This window comes from Phoenix dactylifera, chromosome 14 (genome assembly GCF_051530095.1).
Source record: "Phoenix dactylifera cultivar Ajwa chromosome 14, Ajwa_hap1_PhDact_Kaust_v1.1, whole genome shotgun sequence".
NCBI lineage: Eukaryota > Viridiplantae > Streptophyta > Magnoliopsida > Arecales > Arecaceae > Phoenix > Phoenix dactylifera.
The window spans coordinates 20,814,592-20,834,291 of NC_143203.1; the positions used below are offsets into that span (position 1 = coordinate 20,814,592).

At 39.8% G+C, this 19,700-nt stretch overlaps 2 protein-coding genes and 1 pseudogene across 3 annotated transcripts; 2 read left to right on the forward strand and 1 right to left on the reverse strand.

Annotated features, from left to right (window-relative positions):
• Positions 1–332: 332 nt before the first annotated feature.
• On the reverse strand, positions 333–4,919 carry LOC103712662 (uncharacterized). Its single transcript, XM_008799245.6, has 4 exons — positions 4,776–4,919; positions 4,009–4,064; positions 846–912; positions 333–772 (listed from the first exon to the last, which is right to left on the reverse strand). The coding sequence occupies exons 1-4, from the start codon at positions 4,917–4,919 to the stop codon at positions 692–694; spliced, it is 348 nt and encodes a 115-aa protein (XP_008797467.4). The 3' UTR covers positions 333–691.
• Positions 4,920–5,089: 170 nt separating this feature from the next.
• On the forward strand, positions 5,090–7,022 carry LOC103712663 (pentatricopeptide repeat-containing protein At3g29230 pseudogene; annotated as a pseudogene). Its single transcript, XR_015973322.2, has one exon. The product of XR_015973322.2 is annotated as a pentatricopeptide repeat-containing protein At3g29230 pseudogene (transcript).
• Positions 7,023–10,983: 3,961 nt separating this feature from the next.
• STS (stachyose synthase) lies at positions 10,984–14,808 on the forward strand. Its single transcript, XM_008799258.6, has 4 exons — positions 10,984–13,037; positions 13,128–13,305; positions 13,400–13,767; positions 14,011–14,808. The coding sequence occupies exons 1-4, from the start codon at positions 11,550–11,552 to the stop codon at positions 14,584–14,586; spliced, it is 2,610 nt and encodes an 869-aa protein (XP_008797480.4). The 5' UTR covers positions 10,984–11,549; the 3' UTR covers positions 14,587–14,808.
• Positions 14,809–19,700: the final 4,892 nt, after the last annotated feature.

Sequence of the window (19,700 nt, forward strand, 5' to 3'; positions counted from 1 at the left end):
TGCTTTCGACTCGGGGCTTTTAAAAGACTTGAGTGGCAAGGGATATGAAAAGCTTCAACTTAAGTGGGATGATAATGAAGTCATTTTTGCACTTAGCCAGCATCAAGAACCCAGATCAAAGTTTAAATGAAGAAAAATACTGACAGAAAGCAGAATCAACTGTTTCAATTAATCCACACATATGATCATATATGTACCTCTTGAAAGCCATGGCAAACATAGATAGTTTATTCTACATTATTTGGAGGTTCTTGAAGCAGACAATAATCTGTTTTGAAAGTCTCATGGAGCACATAGATGTGTATCTACTGAAATTTTCTTTTAAGCCACCGTTTACGAACTTGTGAGCTACTCAAATAGGCATATTATTGAAATGACAAGAATTGCAACATCCAGTGCGAGGTCCAAGAATGTCCAGTAAAATAAGTTCAAGCCTCCAATACATGTGGAATCCATTGGAACAAATTCAGCTATAGAAACTAACAGAACCAGAAGGTAGATGTTTGACAGAAATCAATGAGTGCACCAGGACAAGACAGTTATGTTTTATGTAAAATTTAGAGTACATGCTGGCGAGGAGACTACTTCTCTTTTCCGTATAGCTTAAAAATATCAGGATCTCTACCTGTTTGCCTAAGATAATGCTGCATGATTGCAAAAATGGAGCCAAACGGATGTGCCATGCAAACTTCTACTGCAGTAAAGAGCGAATGGCAGCAACAGCATCACCTTTGTGCACCCTCAGTGTTCTCTCTGCCACCTTTTTGTCCAACTGCATAGAATGGGAGGATATTATTGGTAAGGTCATGAGCCAAGTAAAAGAAGGATAAAGGAAAGGTTTTTGCCTCAAGCTCATTCGCAATGATGTCTACATCAGTAGGATTGATCTTGACAGCAGCCAGTTCCTTCTCCCTGAAAGCAAGTTAAATCAGTTTGGACTGAATTCATTGTACATACGAAAAACTACCCCATGCTCTAAAAATAAGATCAATACAGAGTTACAGACATCTTTTTAAATCTGGTAAACAAGTATAAATCGAGTACTGTGCCTTCAATTGTTAGAATATCTAAATTTATCTGGAGAGGAGAATCTTCCAAGTTAAATGACAATAGGCTGGGAATGCACAAAAGTAAGGACCTAAATTAATTGTTTCAATATATCTGGCCAACACTTGCTCCTAAATCAAAGAATTGGAATTCTAATCACATTTTAGTCAAACACTGAGACCAGCATGGATAATGTTAGTATGCTTCTTAGCAAGGTTCAAAATCCTAGTATTGAACCACATAATGGTACCTGTTGGTACAGTCTTAGAATGCCAGGTACATGTGTTGGTTCAGCATGTACCCATATTCGCTACACCCCCTGTATTGCGTATCATCTTGGTATCGATGATGGTACGGTATGCCCGATACAGGATGGTACACACCTGTACACCAAACCTTGCTTCTTAGCAAAATTAAGGTTACTTCGAGGGAAAATGCAATGTTAAAGACACGCAAGGAGCCTAAGCCCAATATCAGAAGATCAGGTTGCCTGCAATGTAAATGGCATCCTGATTGTCATATTATGAGAAGTAGTTAATAGTAAAACCAATACGAAGTAGGCATTGAAACCAAGCAACCATAGGACCATTACTACAATACAGTTACTATGTTTCAGCACTCAATTGGGAGGCATGCTGCTATTTTGCTTCTTGGTCTCCCTTCTTGTTTGATAATAAGGGAAGATATAAAGAAAAATGAAGTAATAGTAACATCGCTAGCCAAATTAGCATCATAGAAGGCAAAGACCCGAGGCAGAGAATTTTTTGCACTTTGCAGACACTGCCTGCATTAACTCCATTAAGACCCATGTTGGATGTTAGAGTTTGCCTTGTTAGAAGGTGAAGAGCTAGAGTCTCTGGGAGCTAAGGAATAACAATAACAAGATGCAGGGGAATAATGGTACCAATTATATTAATCTCAATACACTTGGTTCCTCGCGGAAGAATAACACCCATATCAACAAGACATCACTTTGAAACTCAACTAGGAGACAAATTACTTCTTGGCTTCTGTTTTGTTCCATAAAAAGAAAATATAGAGGCAGTAAAGCATTCTTGACGCACCAGGAACCAAGGTAGCAGAATAGGTAGCAAACATTTGATTTACAGAAAGAAAGAAATGATGCATATTGATGCTATTAAAAAACAAGCAAATGAACAGAATATCATGACATAGGTAACAAAGTATGCACAACAGCCATTTGTAGTGAATAAAGAATGTCACAATCAGACATGGTAAGATTGATAAGGGTAGCAACGAGCTAGAGGAATAAGCCATCACTGAGAAGTTGGCCTGATATGGTCAATGTTTTGTCAAAATACATGGTAAAGAATATCCGTATTAACTAATGGAGTAAACAAGCAACCTTATGAACCAAAAAGTTATGTAAGGATTCATGTCCATGTCAAACTAGTTTTAGATTACCAATTTGACAAACTGAATGCAAGTTGGGGTAGATCATATCATCAAGGACATACAGAGTTAAGCCCACAAGGGAAAAAAATAAAAAAGGTGCATTTACGGTCTGCTTGATAAAGTTTTTGCTAGAAGAGCTTAATGGGACATCTGAAATATGCTTGAAGAGGTTGTTTATCATCTTTACTGGAACTCATTACAAAACACAAATTCACCATTTCGAATGATAAATGATAAACAAAATGAGATACCGGAGAAAAATTTGATAGGACCATTGTCAAGTCAATATGTATAACACAATTATCCCACAAAAGTAATGGCTCTTCTGACTTGCGAATTTAAAAAATGAGAAACAATGTATGAATATGCACAAAAAAATGCTATAAACATCAAGGTCTCTAACAGTGACACGTTTCTCTCAACCATATCATTTATCTTATGTGTATGGATAGGGCTGCTGAGAGTTTTCTAAATATGTGTATGACCCTGAAACTGAAAATAATCATTTTGGCTTTCTTGGATCATGTACCAACTAAGGTAATTAAGTTACTGCAGCCAACAACAACTACAGCATGGGGAAGATCCATGAAGAAAAGGAAGACTATCAACAAAGCTTGCATAATAAAGAAAACAAACTTGTAGAAGTTATAAGGTTGGACTCTAGATAACCTGGTGTTAAGACGAATGGATGTGTTAGAAAAAATGCACTAATAAAAAGGTAAAAGCTGTATCTGTTGAGAATTAAGTGGGGAAGGTCCATTTAAGATGGAATGGACACAAGTTATGAGGTTCTCAAAAATCCTTCATAAGAAAGCTTGGATTGGAAAATTAAGGGAAAGAATTAGGATAGCAAGGCTGTAATTTGTGACAAAAGATTTCGCATGGATGGCTTTAACATGAAATGTAGCTTCTAATAGTTGAGAACCATGAAGAAGAGTTCAAGCACCTGACTCCAAGTAATTGAAATAATTGGTTGTGAAGATTATATTTGAGAATTGAGTGTGGAAGATCCACTTAAGATGGAATGGACATAGGTTATGAGGATCTCAAAAATCCTTCATAATAAAGCTCGGATTGGAAAATTAAGGGAAAGACTTAGGACAACATGGCTGTAATTTGTGAGAAAGGATTTCACGTAGATGGCTTTAACATACAATGTAGCTTTCAATAGATGTGAACCACGAAGAAGTGTTCATGTAGCTGACTCCATGTAATTGAACTAATTGGTTGTACAAACCTCAGCCATATCTTTTTTCTTAACCCCAAAACATTACCATCAAGCCTTATCTCAACTATTTGGGAATAACAGTGGATGCCCTAATATTCACACATATCTTTTGCTTGATATAAGCAAATGCAATGCAATCAAACTCCAAATGTTGTAATTTAAAATATAAAAAAATAAAAGAGAGTTCATAAAAATTTGGACATAACCGAGAGTGTGGAGGTAAGGCATAAGATCCATGCCGCTAAAGCTTTTGTGTACTATCTAGGGATTCTAAACAGGCAAGGATTCGATAAATATTCACTCAGATATTCACTCACCTCAGTCTCATCGCATTCCAATCAGCTTCTTTTGAAGAAGCAAGAGCTGCCATGGCCTGCATGATACCAAAAAACATGACAAGTTGACGAAAAGAACAGCAGCAAATAACAATCTAATCTTGTTCAAATATTTAAATAAAGAAAAGCAGACTCCTCACAAGAAGAGACCTAACGCTTCAAATCCTACTTGACCTTCTCTTTTCTTTGGGAACATAACATCTTACTAGAATTAATCTATAAACCGAAAAAATACAACTTGATTTTCTTTCGCTTCTGTAATAACGGTATTCATCTATGCAGGAGGCAATCATATTTATGCATAAACGCATGGATGGGCAGTCAACTGAAAGCATGATAAAAAAAATCCATTTTTCTCAGGAAAAAAATAAAATCAGAAACACCATGTTCTAGCCAGAGAAATACCAAAACAAACATCAAAAGGTGTCACTTTGACAACTGTAATACCATAAAAGAAACATCTTTTCTTGAAATGAACTCCTAGATAGCACAAAAGAAACATGTAAAACCCACTGCCAACACGAATCAAGGAAAAAAAAAAATCATTCAAGAACGCAGCACAGACTACAAAAACCCACCGAGAAACCGAACGTAACATCCAAGCAAGAAGAACTAAAAAAAATGGTATCTATGTCCGATGGATTCAAGGACCCAAAAGAAAAGACGTAAAAAATCCTTCCTTGATGCCCTTTTTTCCCCTTTAGATTACACAGAGAAAACAAGAGATGATGAAGAGAGGGACTGCTGACACTTTGGACACGGGTGGAATCGAGCTGGCGGTCTTCGACGCGATCGGTGAGCTTGTCGAGGGCTTTGCTCTGCTGCTGTAAGTCCTTCGAGTCCGCCTCCGCCGGCGGCGGCGGCGGCGGCCCGTCTTTGTCGCCACCCTCCATTCCCTTTCCCTTCGGAGCTCGCTCGTCTCTTCCTTTCTTCTTTCTTTTCGCCGGCGAAGGGGAAAGGGAGGCGAGAATGTAACTTTTGTAGGGCTGCTCAATATATATTTATATTCTCTCTTGACAAAAGTTTCCCACCGTTCAAATTCCCAAAAAAAGGTAGCCGTTGCATGCCCCATCTCCCTTCCCTCCTCCCCACACCGCCAACCCACCCAACCTGCCTCTCCTTGCTCCAATCATGCGCCGCCGTCCCCCGTTTCCTCCAAATCCACGCCCAAATGCTCCGAAACCACCTCTTCCAAGACCCCTTCGCCGCCGCCAAGCTTGTCGAGTTCGCCGCTACCTTTCCCCAGGGCAGCCTCCACTACGCCCACAAGCTGTTCTCCCAAATACCCCACCCAACTATCTTTTCATGGAACACCCTTATCCGAGGCTTCGCCAACTCCCCTTCCCCCGCTCCTTCCCTCCACCTCTTCCTCCGCCTGCTTTCCTCCGATTCCCGGCCCAATTCCTACACTTTTCCTTTCCTCCTCAAGGCCTGCACCCGCCTCGCCACCCTCGTGGCCGGGGAGCAGCTCCACGGCTTCATGATCAAATCCGGGGCCGACCTTGACATCTTCTCGATCAATGGCTTGATCCACATGTACACCACTTGCCAAAGAATCGATCTCGGGCACCGGGTGTTTAACACGAGCAATGAACTGGACATTGTCTCGTGGAATGCTATGCTGTCGGGGTACATCAATTGCGGACTTTTGGATCATGCTCAGCACCTTTTCGATGAGATGCCTGAAAGGGGAATTGTTTCTTGGAATGCGATGATAAATGGGTATGCTAAGTCGGGCGATATCAGAACAGCTTCGGAGCTATTCGATCGGATGCCGGAACGGAATGTAGAGTCTTGGAATACTCTCATTGCTGGGCATGTGAAGTGTGGTCGGTTCGACGTGGCTCGGAGACTCTTCGATGAGATGCCCATAAAGAATGTTGTGTCTTGGAGCGCAATGATAACTGGGTATGCCCAAGGGGACTGCCCGGGTGAGGCATTGGTTTTGTTCGAAAAGATGAAGGAATTGGGGGTGAGGCCAAATTTGGCAGCAATTGTGAGCCTGCTCTCAGCTTGCTCCCAACTCGGAGCTCTCGAGCGAGGGAGGCAAGTTCATGCTTACATTCAAAGGAACAAAATGAAGATGGATTCAATTATTGGAACAGCGCTCATAGACATGTATGCTAAGTGTGGGTGTATCAATAAAGCATATGAGGTTTTTGATGCTTTGGCGCCAAAGGATGTGTTCTCATGGACAGCGATGATCGCCGGCTTAGCAGAGAACGGGCATGGGATGAAAGCCTTGGAGCTCTTTGCGCAGATGGAATTGGACGGGATAAGGCCTAATGAGGTCACATTCGTCGGTGTCCTGTGTGCTTGCAGCCATGGAGGGCTGGTTGAGTCTGCAGAACGATACTTTGATTCGATGAGGGCGAAATACGGAATGGAACCGACAATTGAGCATTACGGCTGCTTGATCGATGCATTGGGACGAGCTGGGCTCTTGGAAGAGGCAGTTTCCCTCGTGCAAGCTGCGCCAGCCAATGCTGTGATGTGGGGGACTTTGCTCGGTGCTTGTTGGATCCATGGAAACGCCGAGATAGCAGAGTATGCCATCGATCGCCTCGTCGAGCTAAAGCCCGAAGATGGTGGAGTCTTTGTGCTCTTGTCTAATATCTACGCCATGAGAGGAAGGTGGGATAAAGCTAGAAGGATGAGAATGCTAATGAAGTCAAAGGGCCTTGAGAAGATCCCTGGTTGTAGCTCGATTGAGGTCCATGGCATTGTTCATAGCTTCTATGTGAGAGATCGATCGCACCCTAAAACATTTGAAATCTATCAAATGTTAGATGAGATTGTTATGGAATTAAAACTTGATGGCCACAAACCAAACACCACACCGGTATTATTTGATATAGAAGAGAGAGAGGGAGAGCATGCAGTTGCTCAGCATTAGTCAGTTCATGGTGAGTGCATCTTTTATTTCTGGAAACAAGAATGTCAAGGCCTTGTAATATTTTTTTTGGGATAGGAAGGAGGAGAATTATCAACTGTTATTACTTGGATCAATTACTCTCATGTTAACAGGCAGGCACAAGAACAAACTGGTTGGCAGGGAAAGTGTTGGAAGGGGACTTAAATGAGAAGCTAGGAATATTATATCAGTCGACGATAGATGGGTCGAAGAGTATATAAGTACCATAAAAATTTTTAATCTATCTAATGCATCTAAAAAACCGGGTGTTTTGATGGATGGGTACAAGATAATATAAGACAATCATGATTCCTCATCATGGTTGCACATAACTTAGTTCCAAAAATTTTGATCGATGTTAACCTAAATTAAATTTTGGATGTAAATATTGCCCCATCAGCTCAATAATAATGGATATTTTTTTGAGCTAAAGAAGTATAAGTTGAGACCCGATTATGAACCTTGATCAAATAAAAGAAATACTAGATGAATCATAAATATAGGCTGTTGATTAATCAATTATCTTGACTATAGCAAGTCATCATAGCATATATTCTATCGATCATGTCCATTTCCATTAACTATGTCATAGGGTATGATTTTCAAATCAACCGAACATGCTATCGACCATGATATGGGCCATAAGTTCAAATAAATTAATCGTATCTCTAATTAGAAGAGAGCAACTAGATTACCCGGGCAAATTGCACCAATTGTTAAATCTAAACCATCATCCTCGAGTCTCATGCATTATATATTTAATAAAAATATACACACGAACGGCAAGTAGTTTTATTGGAAAGTAAAATTAGTCATTCTACATTATGCCATAACCGAATCCGATACAATAACAAGTTCAACAAAATCCTAACAAGAGAAGGACATTTTTTTTTGGGGTACAAACTAGATAAGAACTTTGAAAACCTTTGTAAATAAGTGCATAAACATGCATTTTCCAAAATGAACAATAAAAGAATCACCAGTCTTTTTTGGAGCTTCAAAGTTTGTCATATTTTAAAGCTCTGGGCCTTGACATAGATCATCTAGATGGGAGCTTGTTGGCAAACCCAGCACCCACCCATCTCAAGAATTCCAGAGCTATTCCTTCACCACCCAATTAATCTTGTCTGGAAGTCTTGACTCCTATGCTTTCTATATTACAACTACCATTCAATGATGGACCCACTCCTAACTCTTCCACCAGTCTCTCCCCTCTCTTTATGGTGTCACATATAGTTCAGATAACCGTTGCCTCCACGTCTAAGAAAACCACAACCAAAAGTTTCCACTGCACAGAAGATCTACATATAAAATATTATCTTTAAGGTTCTCATCTGCTACACTTTTCCAGTGTTTTCTTAGTTCAATTTCTCAGCACCTTCCTTAGTGCGTGTCACCTTGGTGTTATACGGCAAAGTATTATTATATTGGAGTCCACCAAAGAGGCAGTGCCACGGTGAGGCATGATGCATGGATAAGTAGTACCTCAGATGTCTCCATGCACAGGTGTCAACTACCTTATCTAGTGGTATATTCTGGGCGGTTGTGGAATAATTCTTCCTGATTCTTGTCGACTCTATTTGGTCGGTCATTCGGTTGTGAGCATTGGAAGGACCATTGACTCCATCAAGTGGCTTATACTTTCATGGGAATTTTTGTTTCATGGAGTAGTTTAGATTTCTAGAGTTAGTTTAGCCGAGAGGTCATTTACTAGAATTCACAAATCTCCAGAAAATTAGTATATCATATGTTCATATGCAATAGTTGATGGACCAAGGCTTAGCTGAAACACTTTGATGCCATTTTTATTTGGAAGAAGTTTTGTATCAAATCACATTTAGGTGCTCTGAAATTTCTAGACAACTAAGATGCTTGTAAAGTTGATTACTATAGCAAAAATAAGATTATTCTAAATTCTTCGCATTTCGGCCCTCTCTAGCATCCACAAAGTAATTAGTTTTTTTTTTTTTTTTGATACAACGGTAACTCATGCCATATGCGCATGAATACACCCATAAGAGTCAAAAAAAAGAAAACAACTAAGAGGGGAAGAAATATAGTCGAGACTCTCCCAAAGAAACTCTTATGGTGTGCAACAAAGGAGGTAACTCGGTCAACAGCACTATTCACTTTTCGATAAATATGGATGGCTCGGAAGGCCGCAAGCCTTCTTACTAGCTCACACATATTTCGTATTAGCAGATGTCCTCCCAAAGGAATTAGTTCGCTTGTCCAATCCATAATATGGCACGAAGACTTTTACAAGGGGAAGGAATCCAGTTCTTTGGAGAGCTCAAAGTGCTGGCTCAATGGCTTTAAACTAAAATACACCAAAAGGTGGTGAGGGGATCCAGGCACCAGAAGTGGCTCAAAATCTCCTTGATCCATATCTTTTGAGATTTTAGGAAAAAAGAACTGAGCTAGTACGTTGTGTGACCAAAAAATAAATCAGACATGGGCGCCTTTGGGTGTATGGATTGGATTAAGGAATAATTAGTTTAATCATTCCTCCAAATTTGTGGCTTTTCAAGGAGTTGATGAATTAATAAAAATCTTACCATTATTAGTGCCTTAATGCTTTAGAAAAAAAAAGGTCTCAAGTGTCCCAGTCATCCAAAATCTTACAAGTATGCTTTGGGTCAAAATTTACTAAGGTAACTGGTCTGTCCAAACTTTTTTCTTTTTAAAAAATAATAAGCCAGATTAGCTCCACTTTTTCCTTTTGTTATTTTTTTTTAAATTTTTGGTGCTATATTTATTGAATCATCTATATTGAATCATCTATATCTATATTTATGCTATATTAGAAGGTTCTGGAGATAGCAATCTGTCACCATTGCCTCTAGTGAACAATAATTAATTATGTTAACTACACAACTCTAATTGCATCCTTTTCCTCTTTCTTCATACTTATTTGATTGGTAAAACAAGATCAATCCTGACCCCTCTACCATTTCCTTGTTCACTTCCCACCCTCCATCTAATTCCTTCAAATCAAAATAAATTTTAGTCCAACCCTTCTCATATCAAATTGGCCTCCATAATATCCTTCTTTTCTTTGTAAAATTCTTCCCCTTTATATATATATATATATATATATATATATATATATATATATATATATATATATATATATATATATATTCAAAAAGGTATTGCAGATGCCTATAAGCTAGCAAGAAAATACTCAAGTGACTTCATCTAAAACTCATTTATCAAAGGAAAAACAGAAAGGGCATATGAAAACCAATCATTAAAAGATTGAAACATTTTCTGAAACACATGTTTTACTTAAAAAATTGATGATATCTTGAGAGGAGAAAGAGGGAGACAAAGGAGATGGGTGTCTATCCTCTATTCCCACTAAATCCATTGTTCACCGCCCTAGACCTCCAGAAATTTCTGTCAACCACTTGCTCAAATAACTGAAATACATATACCACCACCCAAGAAAAAAAAAACCTCCTCAAAAAGAAAATTTTAGAAACTCCCCATCACATTACTTTCTCACAAAATCTATATTAATTAATATTTAAAAAATAATATACAACTAATCCTAACTATGGGCATCCTAGCAATCAATTCCTCCACCAAGTTGCCACCTTTTTTTTTCCAGCAAATGTTGGCATATTTTAGTTCTTGCAAGCTCCAAAGAACTCCACCCTTCCTTGCTAAATAATTATTCCACTGGTGAAATTTTTTTGATCATACTCTGGTCCCCCAACAGCTTTGGTCGCTAACGGTGCCAATGCATCCATCCATAGAATGAAAAGATTTATGCTTGCGTGCTCAAACATTCTTAGATTTTTTCCGTAGATTTTGGTCGGCTGCTAAATGAATCTTTGTAGTGGTACGTGGCAGGTTCTAATTGGTTGTTCATACTTTCGACTTGTGAAGTTTAGGGGATGCCAAGTTATCCAAAATTATTCACCATTTCGTCATTCATTCCATGACTCGTGACGCGTGGCTCTACCAGTCAAAAAAGAGCAGGGGCTTTTCTTTTCTCGGTGCCTATAAATAGAAGGTCCCTTGTGTCTCATGGCACCGCATTGTGAGTCCCATTGAGAGTTCCCATACTTCTGCTTGTTTCCTTCTTTGGTTTCCAGTTCTTCCCACTGGTTTCCTTGTTTTTGAGCAAATTCTTCTCACTGGTTTCAGAGTTCAAAAACCATTAGAATTTTGGCTTCCTTTGGTTGTTTGCCTCTCGATTCATTCCTCTTACGCGCAGGAAATTGTTCTCCAACATAAGTTTTGAACACCTTTCATTCTCTGAGATCTTGTCTTCTCCATTTTTCCTCGTTTTCTTCTTTGCTTCAACACCCTTCAAAGCCCCCTTAGAGTCACGGACCCATCAAAACTTGTGTTTCTCTTTTAGCTTATTGCTTCCACAAAATCTCACTTCTTTTCTTTCTCCCATAGACCGCACAGTTCTAACAACTTCACTTTGAGCTTGGAATCCTTCAACTGTGAATAGTTTGTCATTTTTCTCATTTTAAAATCTTTCAATTCTAAACAACTTGATCTTTCTTCCCTTTTCATTAAAAAAAGAGAGTCTTGAACTTGATTGTTTATTTTCACTTCTTTTTCTTCCTCTGTTTTTTCCCTGCCAATGGCTCCACACCAGGAAACGAAAGTAAATCCAGTGACCCCCACACGTGTAGTAAATGGAATAGCTAATTCTTTCTCACTATCTGATGGGAAGCTTAGCGTTAATGGGGTCACACTCCTCTCTGAAGTCCCCAGAAATGTCACCTTCAGTAGCTTCTCTTCCATATGTAAATCCTCTAATGCTCCCTTCTCCATTTACCAGCGAGTCAAGTCCGGAGCCCATAAGGGTGGCTTTCTCGGCTTCTACAGGCCACGGTCCTCCGACCGCCTGACGAATTCATTAGGCAAGTTCGGCAACAGAAATTTTCTCAGCATCTTCAGGTTCAAAACATGGTGGTCTACCATGTGGATCGGCAAGTCCGGCTCAGACCTACAAAAGGAGACCCAATGGGTCCTCTTCCAAGTCCCTGAGCTCAACTCTTATGTCCTCCTCCTTCCCTTGTTGGAAGGGAGATTCAGGTCGGCGATCGAACCTGGCGTCGACGACCATGTCATGATCTGCGCTGAAAGTGGATCCAGCCAAGTGCAGGCTGATTCTTTCAGAGCTTTAGCCTATGTTCATTTTGGTGACAACCCTTTCACCTTAATGAAGGAGGCTTATGCTGCTGCAAGGGTCCATTTGAATACATTTAGGCTGTTGGAGGAGAAGTCTCTTCCTCCTCTAGTGGACAAGTTTGGTTGGTGCACTTGGGATGCCTTCTATTTGACTGTCGATCCTCTTGGGGTGTGGCACGGCCTGAAGGACTTCGCCGAGGGAGGTGTCCTGCCGAGGTTTCTTATAATCGATGACGGGTGGCAGAGCATCAACCTGGATGGAGATGACCCCCATGAAGACGCAAAGAACCTTGTCCTTGGGGGCGAACAGATGACTGCAAGGCTATATAGATTTGAAGAGTGCGAGAAGTTTAGGAGGTACAGGGGAGAGTCTCTCTTAGGCCCCGACACTCCTCGTTTCGATCACAAGAAGCAGAAGGAGATTCTTTTGAAGGCTCGGGAGCTCGAGAGCACTAAGAAGGCTCGAAGCAAGGAAATCCAATCCGGGTCCAGCGACTCATCAAGCTTCGATTCCAAAATGGTGGAGTTGAGAAGGGAACTGGATCAAATGCTAGCTGAAAGAGAAGATGCTTCGACCAGTGTTTACGAGAGCTATTGTGCTGGTTCTTCATGCGAGCCCAAAGACGTGGGAATGAAAGCATTCATAAAAGATTTGAGGACGAAGTTCCCAGGATTGGATGATGTATATGTGTGGCAAGCACTTTGTGGAGCTTGGGGGGGAGTGAAGCCTGGAGTAGCACATTACGATTCGAAGGTGACCCCTGTTAAGCTATCTCCTGGGCTAGCTGGGACGATGGACGACCTTGCAGTTGATAAGATTGCGGAAGGTGGCATTGGCCTCGTTCATCCAGACCAAGCAGGTGATTTCTATGATTCCATGCACTCTTATCTCGCAAAGATCGGCATCACCGGGGTCAAAGTGGATGTCATCCATGTAAGATTCTACATTTGCTATCTAGTATCTTAATTTCTCAATCTATCTGAAGTTATAGAGGAGAAAACTGACTCTTTTGCTCTTGTTCAGACACTAGAATATGTCTGTGAGGAATATGGAGGCCGTGTTGAGCTTGCAAAGACTTACTACGAGGGGCTAACGAAGTCCCTACTAAGGAACTTCAATGGAACAGGGATCATTTCCAGCATGCAGCAGTGCAATGATTTCTTCTTCCTTGGAACTTGGCAAACAGCAATGGGAAGAGCAGGTAAGATCTGAAATACTAGCCCTTTGGATGACTCCAGGAGAAGAGATTTGTCTTCCATATATCTGAGGATCGGCATTTCATTCATTGTTCACAGGTGATGACTTCTGGTGTGATGATCCGAATGGAGACCCAATGGGAATCTACTGGCTGCAAGGTGCCCATATGATCAACTGTGCTTACAATAGCCTGTGGATGGGGCAGATGATTCAGCCGGACTGGGACATGTTCCAATCTGATCATGTGTGTGCCAAGTTCCATGCGGCCTCGAGGGCCATCTGCGGAGGGCCGGTCTATGTCAGTGACTCGCTTGGTTGTCATGATTTCGAACTCCTGAAGAAGCTTGTCTTCCCTGATGGATCCATTCCCAAGTGCAATCACTTTGCTCTGCCCACAAGAGATTGTCTGTTTAAGAATCCTCTTTTTGACGACAAAACTGTCCTCAAGATTTGGAACTTAAACAAGGTAAACTAATCATTGCCAGTAGGTTTCGATAACCTTGCTGAACATCTGATCATTGCCAATTCCTTCTTATATGTTTATGCTACTAAAAAACTCGATCATTATGCATTTCTGTTGAATCCTGAACTTGCTTGTTAGTTCAACATAGGTGCTCTGAACTATTTCATGGTCATGCATTAGTATATTACATTTTTTGCTCCTTCAGTTGGATTATTGGCAAGATCTTAATTGACATTGTTATTGCAGTTTGGAGGTGTTATAGGAGCTTTCAATTGCCAAGGAGCAGGATGGGATCCAAAGGAACGGCGAGTACGAGGCTACCCTCAATCATACCAGCCAGTTTCAGGCAGTGTTCATGTGAGGGATGTCGAATGGGACCAGAAGAAGGAAGCTGGTAAGATGGGCAATGCTGAAGAGTACACAGTCTATCTCAGCCAGGCTGAGAAGTTGGTGCTAATGACCCCAAACTCAGAAGCCATCCAATTCACTCTGCAGCCATCTTCCTTTGAAATTTTCAGCTTTGTGCCGATTAAAAAGCTCGGCTCCGATCTGAGATTTGCACCAATTGGGCTGATGAATATGTTCAATTGTGGAGGAACTATAACTGAGGTGGAGTATGGTGAGATCTGGAAGGAGATCTTTGTGAGGATCAAGGTGAAGGGGGTGGGGAAGCTCTTGGTTTACTCTAGGGAGAAGCCAAAGTGTAGCTTGTTGAATGGGGTTGAGGTGGGAGTGGAGTGGAGTAGTGATGGAAAGCTGACAGTGGATCTTCCTTGGAAAGAAGAACGAGGTGGTGTCTCTGATCTGTTGTTTGCTTATTGATCAATTGATGGGAGCTTTAGGAGCTTCCAAATATCCTAATCTTCTTCCTCTTACTCTCTCTCTCTTTTGTGTGTGTGTGTGTGTGTAATAAGTGTTTTTTTTTTAGTTTTTTGAGTTTTGTATTTTTTTTATTTGAATTGTAAAATAGTGCTTGAAAATAGTTGTTTTTGAGTTTTGTATTAAAGCTTTATTGTTATATAATCAGCTATTATCTTGTTACAATCCATGATCTTTTCCGAAAAGACTAGCGAAGATATTATTTGAATCTCTTGGTTTTGTACAAGAATCCAAGATCTACCATAGTCGATGTACGGATATTAAATATACGGATGTTTTTTATATACTCTCTCCGTTTAAAGGTTAAGAATCTAGGCCTTAGAGTTTTTTTTTTTTTTTTTTTTGCTTTTTCCACCGAAAAAAAAACTTTATCGATTACTCATCTGCCCCAAAGAATTTTTCAACTAAAGGCATCGATTCATGAGCACTACCATAGTACCATCCCTTTTCCTCTAGTAGCACTACCATCAAAGTTAACTTTATGAAAGCATGGGGTGGGGGCTCCTAGGTCATAAATATTGGTCTAGAAGCAGCAAAAGCTAGTGAGGAGTCCGAGATGTCCTAAGCTGTCTCCGTATCTCTATTGGTAGCCAATTGAATCACCTCCTGCAGATTGTATAAGAGCTCTTTCCATGATGAATCGATGAGATGAATAGGTGTTCTCGAAGATCTGATTGTTCCTTGCTAACCAAATATGGTTGGCAATATAGGTTTGGATGTGGCTTTAAGCTCTGCTGGTGGCTAGGAAAGCCATAAGTGTGTTATTATTTCTTGTTCCACTGGAACACATTAGCTAAAAAAACCCAACTTTTCGTTAATGTCTTCTTTGATAAATCCAAAGCATGGAATCAGATGCAGGACAAGTAGGCAGCTTAAGAGCTTGCATTGAGTAGGATTTTCTTTAAGAAAAAGAAGAACAAGATTCCACCTACTTCATTAAGAAATTGACTTAAATCTTTCTAAGATAGAAAGAGATTTATAGCCTTTTTAAGGGCAGTCTGACTGGTTCTGCCATTGTTGAGGAAGATTCAATTATTCCTTTCCTTCCATAAGGAGCGGAACTAATGAATTCTGAAGGGTTTGGTAGTTAGGGTTGTCTTCTTTGGTCCATCCAAAGCCTCTTGAGTGGAAGCTTGCTGTTGAATAGAAGCCTACATGTTCTCCCAGTGGGAAGTCAAGAGGCAGATAATTGATAATTTGGGAACTAAGAGAGCAGAAGGAGCAATTAAAGAGAAGGCTCCATGTACACCAGAGAGAGAGGTCCATCCCTTCTTCTTCAAAACTTCACCAGTATGAAGCTTGTTTTTTATATTTAGCCAAAGAATATCATGTTCTTCTTAAAGCAATCGATATCTAAGATATCTGGAGCAATTAGGCAGATATTATAATTCTGCCTTGATTCAAGAATTTATAGTACTTTGTAGAGAAAATTTTGTTACTGGATCATCTCCTGAGCACTTTATCCTCGCAGTCTGCAATTGTTGAATATAGTTACCAGGTCTATGGACCTTGTTGGTGCCTATGTCATACTTGCATGGCATATTAAACAAGAGCCAGTGTAATTAATTGGTCACAAGCAACGTTATTAATCAATCTATCCTTGATGTGGCCTACATTATATTTCCATGACATGCTAAGCAGGCACCAGTATATAGTTAATTGTCATTAGCTAATAGCTATGTTAAAATTCCAAGTGAAATTTGTCAAGGAACCGATATTATCATAATAACACAATATAAGGAGCTGTACTGCCAGTATCTGTACCTTATTGTGGCTCTGATTACTGCATATTAAAGAATTATATATATAGAAGAAAAAAAATGATATTCCATAATGTGGTCCTAATATCATGTGTTTGTAAAAAGAGAAATTTAGCAAGGAATCGATATTATCATAATAACACAATATAAGGAGCCGTACTGCTAATATCAATCAATGTTGATATCTTATTGTGGCTCTGATTAAAAAATAATGATATTCCATACTGTGGTCATAATATCATGTGTTTGTATAGTAGATTAGCTAGCTTGTTCCATTCATTCATTGATCACATATATTTTCATAGTATTAAATATTCAAATGATTGCGGATAAGTAATTATGTGCAGGTATGTTTCTAATGGAGCACCCTGTTTCCTAACCACCTAGCCATTTGCATCTCCGACACCTTTTTTTTTTTGTGTGTGGGAGAAACCTCATGCTCTGTCATCAAGCTATTTAATATTATGTATATATTGACAGACTTAGATCATGATGTTTGCTATGTTTATGGGATAAACTAGGAGACTTTATTATCTCAGTCCTTAATCAAGCACCATGATTAGAAAACAGTGGAAAGCACATGATGATTGAGTTAAAATATTTAAACATGGATACTTCAAACTAATGTGCCAAACAATGGAAAGAACATGATGATTGAGTTCAAATATTAATTTAAACATGGATACTTCAAGCTAATATCCCAAGGTTCGGGGTTTTGGATCAGAGATGATAGCACACACACATATCAAAAAGAGAGAAAAAAAAAGAGAGAGAAGAAAATCAGAATCACTTCATCGACAAATTAATATTTAATAGCTCGCGTTTGTCTTAGGGGCTTCGTCATAGAAGTATTAGTTCGTGGTTAACACCCAACCACCATGAAGATATTTCTTCCTCCCTCCCTCTTCTAGAAACACTTGAAGAGATGATGCTGCACTGAAATGTTCGAAAATTTGCTACCTATGCTTAAAGATGATAGTTAGAATGTAAGTGAATTAATGCAATGGTCTAATTATTGAAATGTTCAACTTTTAGCGATCGAGAACACTCGAACGCAATCAGGACAAATACATGCAGTGGAAAACTTAATCGGCTATACACATCCTAGAGAGCAAAGAATGCAACTATTGTCTGCGCTTTGATGAAGGCATCAAATAATGCAAGTAGCTCTATAGCTGTGATATCCTCTGCTACATCCATCTAGGCTTGTCCTGTGCTAGAACATGTTATTGCTATTGCAGGATAGTTCGGCCCGACCGCCTTCTTTAATTTATCTAGGTGCATCTGAACTTGGATAAAGATGATATGTTTGTCGAGATTTTATTTATGGTTATAAACTTTGGCATACCAATAAAGAGAAGATAGATGTCCATGCATGAGATATTTGAAATGGATGTCTACAACTCTTCTTTCCTGCTGCCAACCTAGATTGTTGTCTTGCAGCTGTGATTAAGGGGGTATGCATGCAATGAACCCCCATGCGAGCCACATGCAGATCCAAGCAGCTAATGCTCTCCAGCTCTTCTCATGGGCCCCTAGGAATCCACAACAAACTTTGTCATGATAAAAGATAAAAGGATATAGACATTGGCACCTGGGTCCATTAATACTGGGCTAGAAACTTAACAACCAAACCATTCCTTCCCCCCTACATTGCATTAATAATACCTGTTAGTGTTACCAATCTCATGTCACAAAAAATGGAATTCTTATGTGCATATCAGATTATCAGCTGCCTGTGGCATTGTTTGCATCCACGATAACTGCCAAAATGCCAACTATGCATTCACCTTTTAGAAATGTTCTCATCACAGCAGTCCCCCTTCCCTGAGTCAGGTGGAAGACAGATGAATTCATAATAAACCCTAGGGGGATAAAGACAGTGCTTTTAAGTAATGTGGAAATTTCAGTCATTATAGATTTTTCAGCTTTTTTAGAATAACTGAAGGTAACAGTCGATGCAGTTGTAGAGATTTTGAGAAAATTTGGAAAAAAGTATAGGTCGCCGGCGACAGCATCAATCTAGCATGGAAGTGATCAGCTGAGCGAAAAGCAAGAACTCTTGAAAAATTTCTCATCCATTCTCTATATATGCTATTATTACTTGAGGGCTGCTAGGTGTATAGCTAGATTTGCAAGCTTTAGTGTTTGAATCTACAAACAGTCCTTGCTTGATGCAGACCGTGCATTTGATTTATGCAGGATCAAGATTTGAGGGGGGAAATGTGTGTGCTTCGCATTATGAGCACATTGTTTAATTTCAACCTATCTACGTGTGCAGAATTGGCATTTTCCTTGCTACTTTGTCTATATTTGATGTTATCATTGACTTTTTTCTTGACCTACTGGATTTTATTTAGACAGCATTGGATACCTGCACCTGAGTGTAGGTGACTTTTTCTACTTTTTGTTGGTTGTAAAATGAGTGGTCCTTGGATTTTGAGATGCAACAAATCTTCAAGTGTGGCTTGGCACATTGGGTGCTTCTTTACTTCGTCTTATCATTGTGATTAGGGTTTTATTCTATGTTACTATCGCCTCCCTAAGAATTCATGCTCTATCATTCTGGTCCACCAATTTAGCTTCCTCTAGCTACCATCTCTATGCTCGAAGCTTCATCGACCACCCTCGCTCGAGGTTTGCTTTCTTATTCTTTCATCCTCTCGCTCATCCCTCCTCCTACCAGCCTTCCATTCTTAAAATGTAAGGCCATAAAAAAAAAAAAAGCAAAAATATTGATGCGTTGTTGGTGCATCATGGACAGCTCATCTGCCATGCAGTAGAAACTTTAATTTACGTCCATCTGACAATATCTGATGCAAGATGTACCATCACCATCAAAAGCTATAGAGATTGAATCAAAGATCCCGGACATCTCTCCATGCCACTGGTTCAAAGTTGCAAAAGTGCTGCTGGCGACATTACCGAGGAGCACAGAATCGCAGGGCGAGCAAGGCCTTTTTAGCTGGACAAAAGTATTTAGAGCCCTTTTTCTTTTGGTGTTCGCTTTGATAAAATCCAAAAGCACTCTATCATGGCATTGATGTAGAAGCCCATGCTATTGTTGAACTCGTAAATGCACATGATTGCAATTGTCAATGAATGCAGTTTCGAGTTCATCGGTAGTGTAACCTACATCAAGCTTGCATGCATGCCTATACGTTTATTGAACATATTGGAAGGCCTTCTTAGCATTCCAGTCCTCCAAGAAGCACAGTGAATAGAAAACAGAGGAAAGAAGCTAATGACTTTAGGTAAAATATTTAAACACCGATACTTTGAGTAATATCCGAAAGC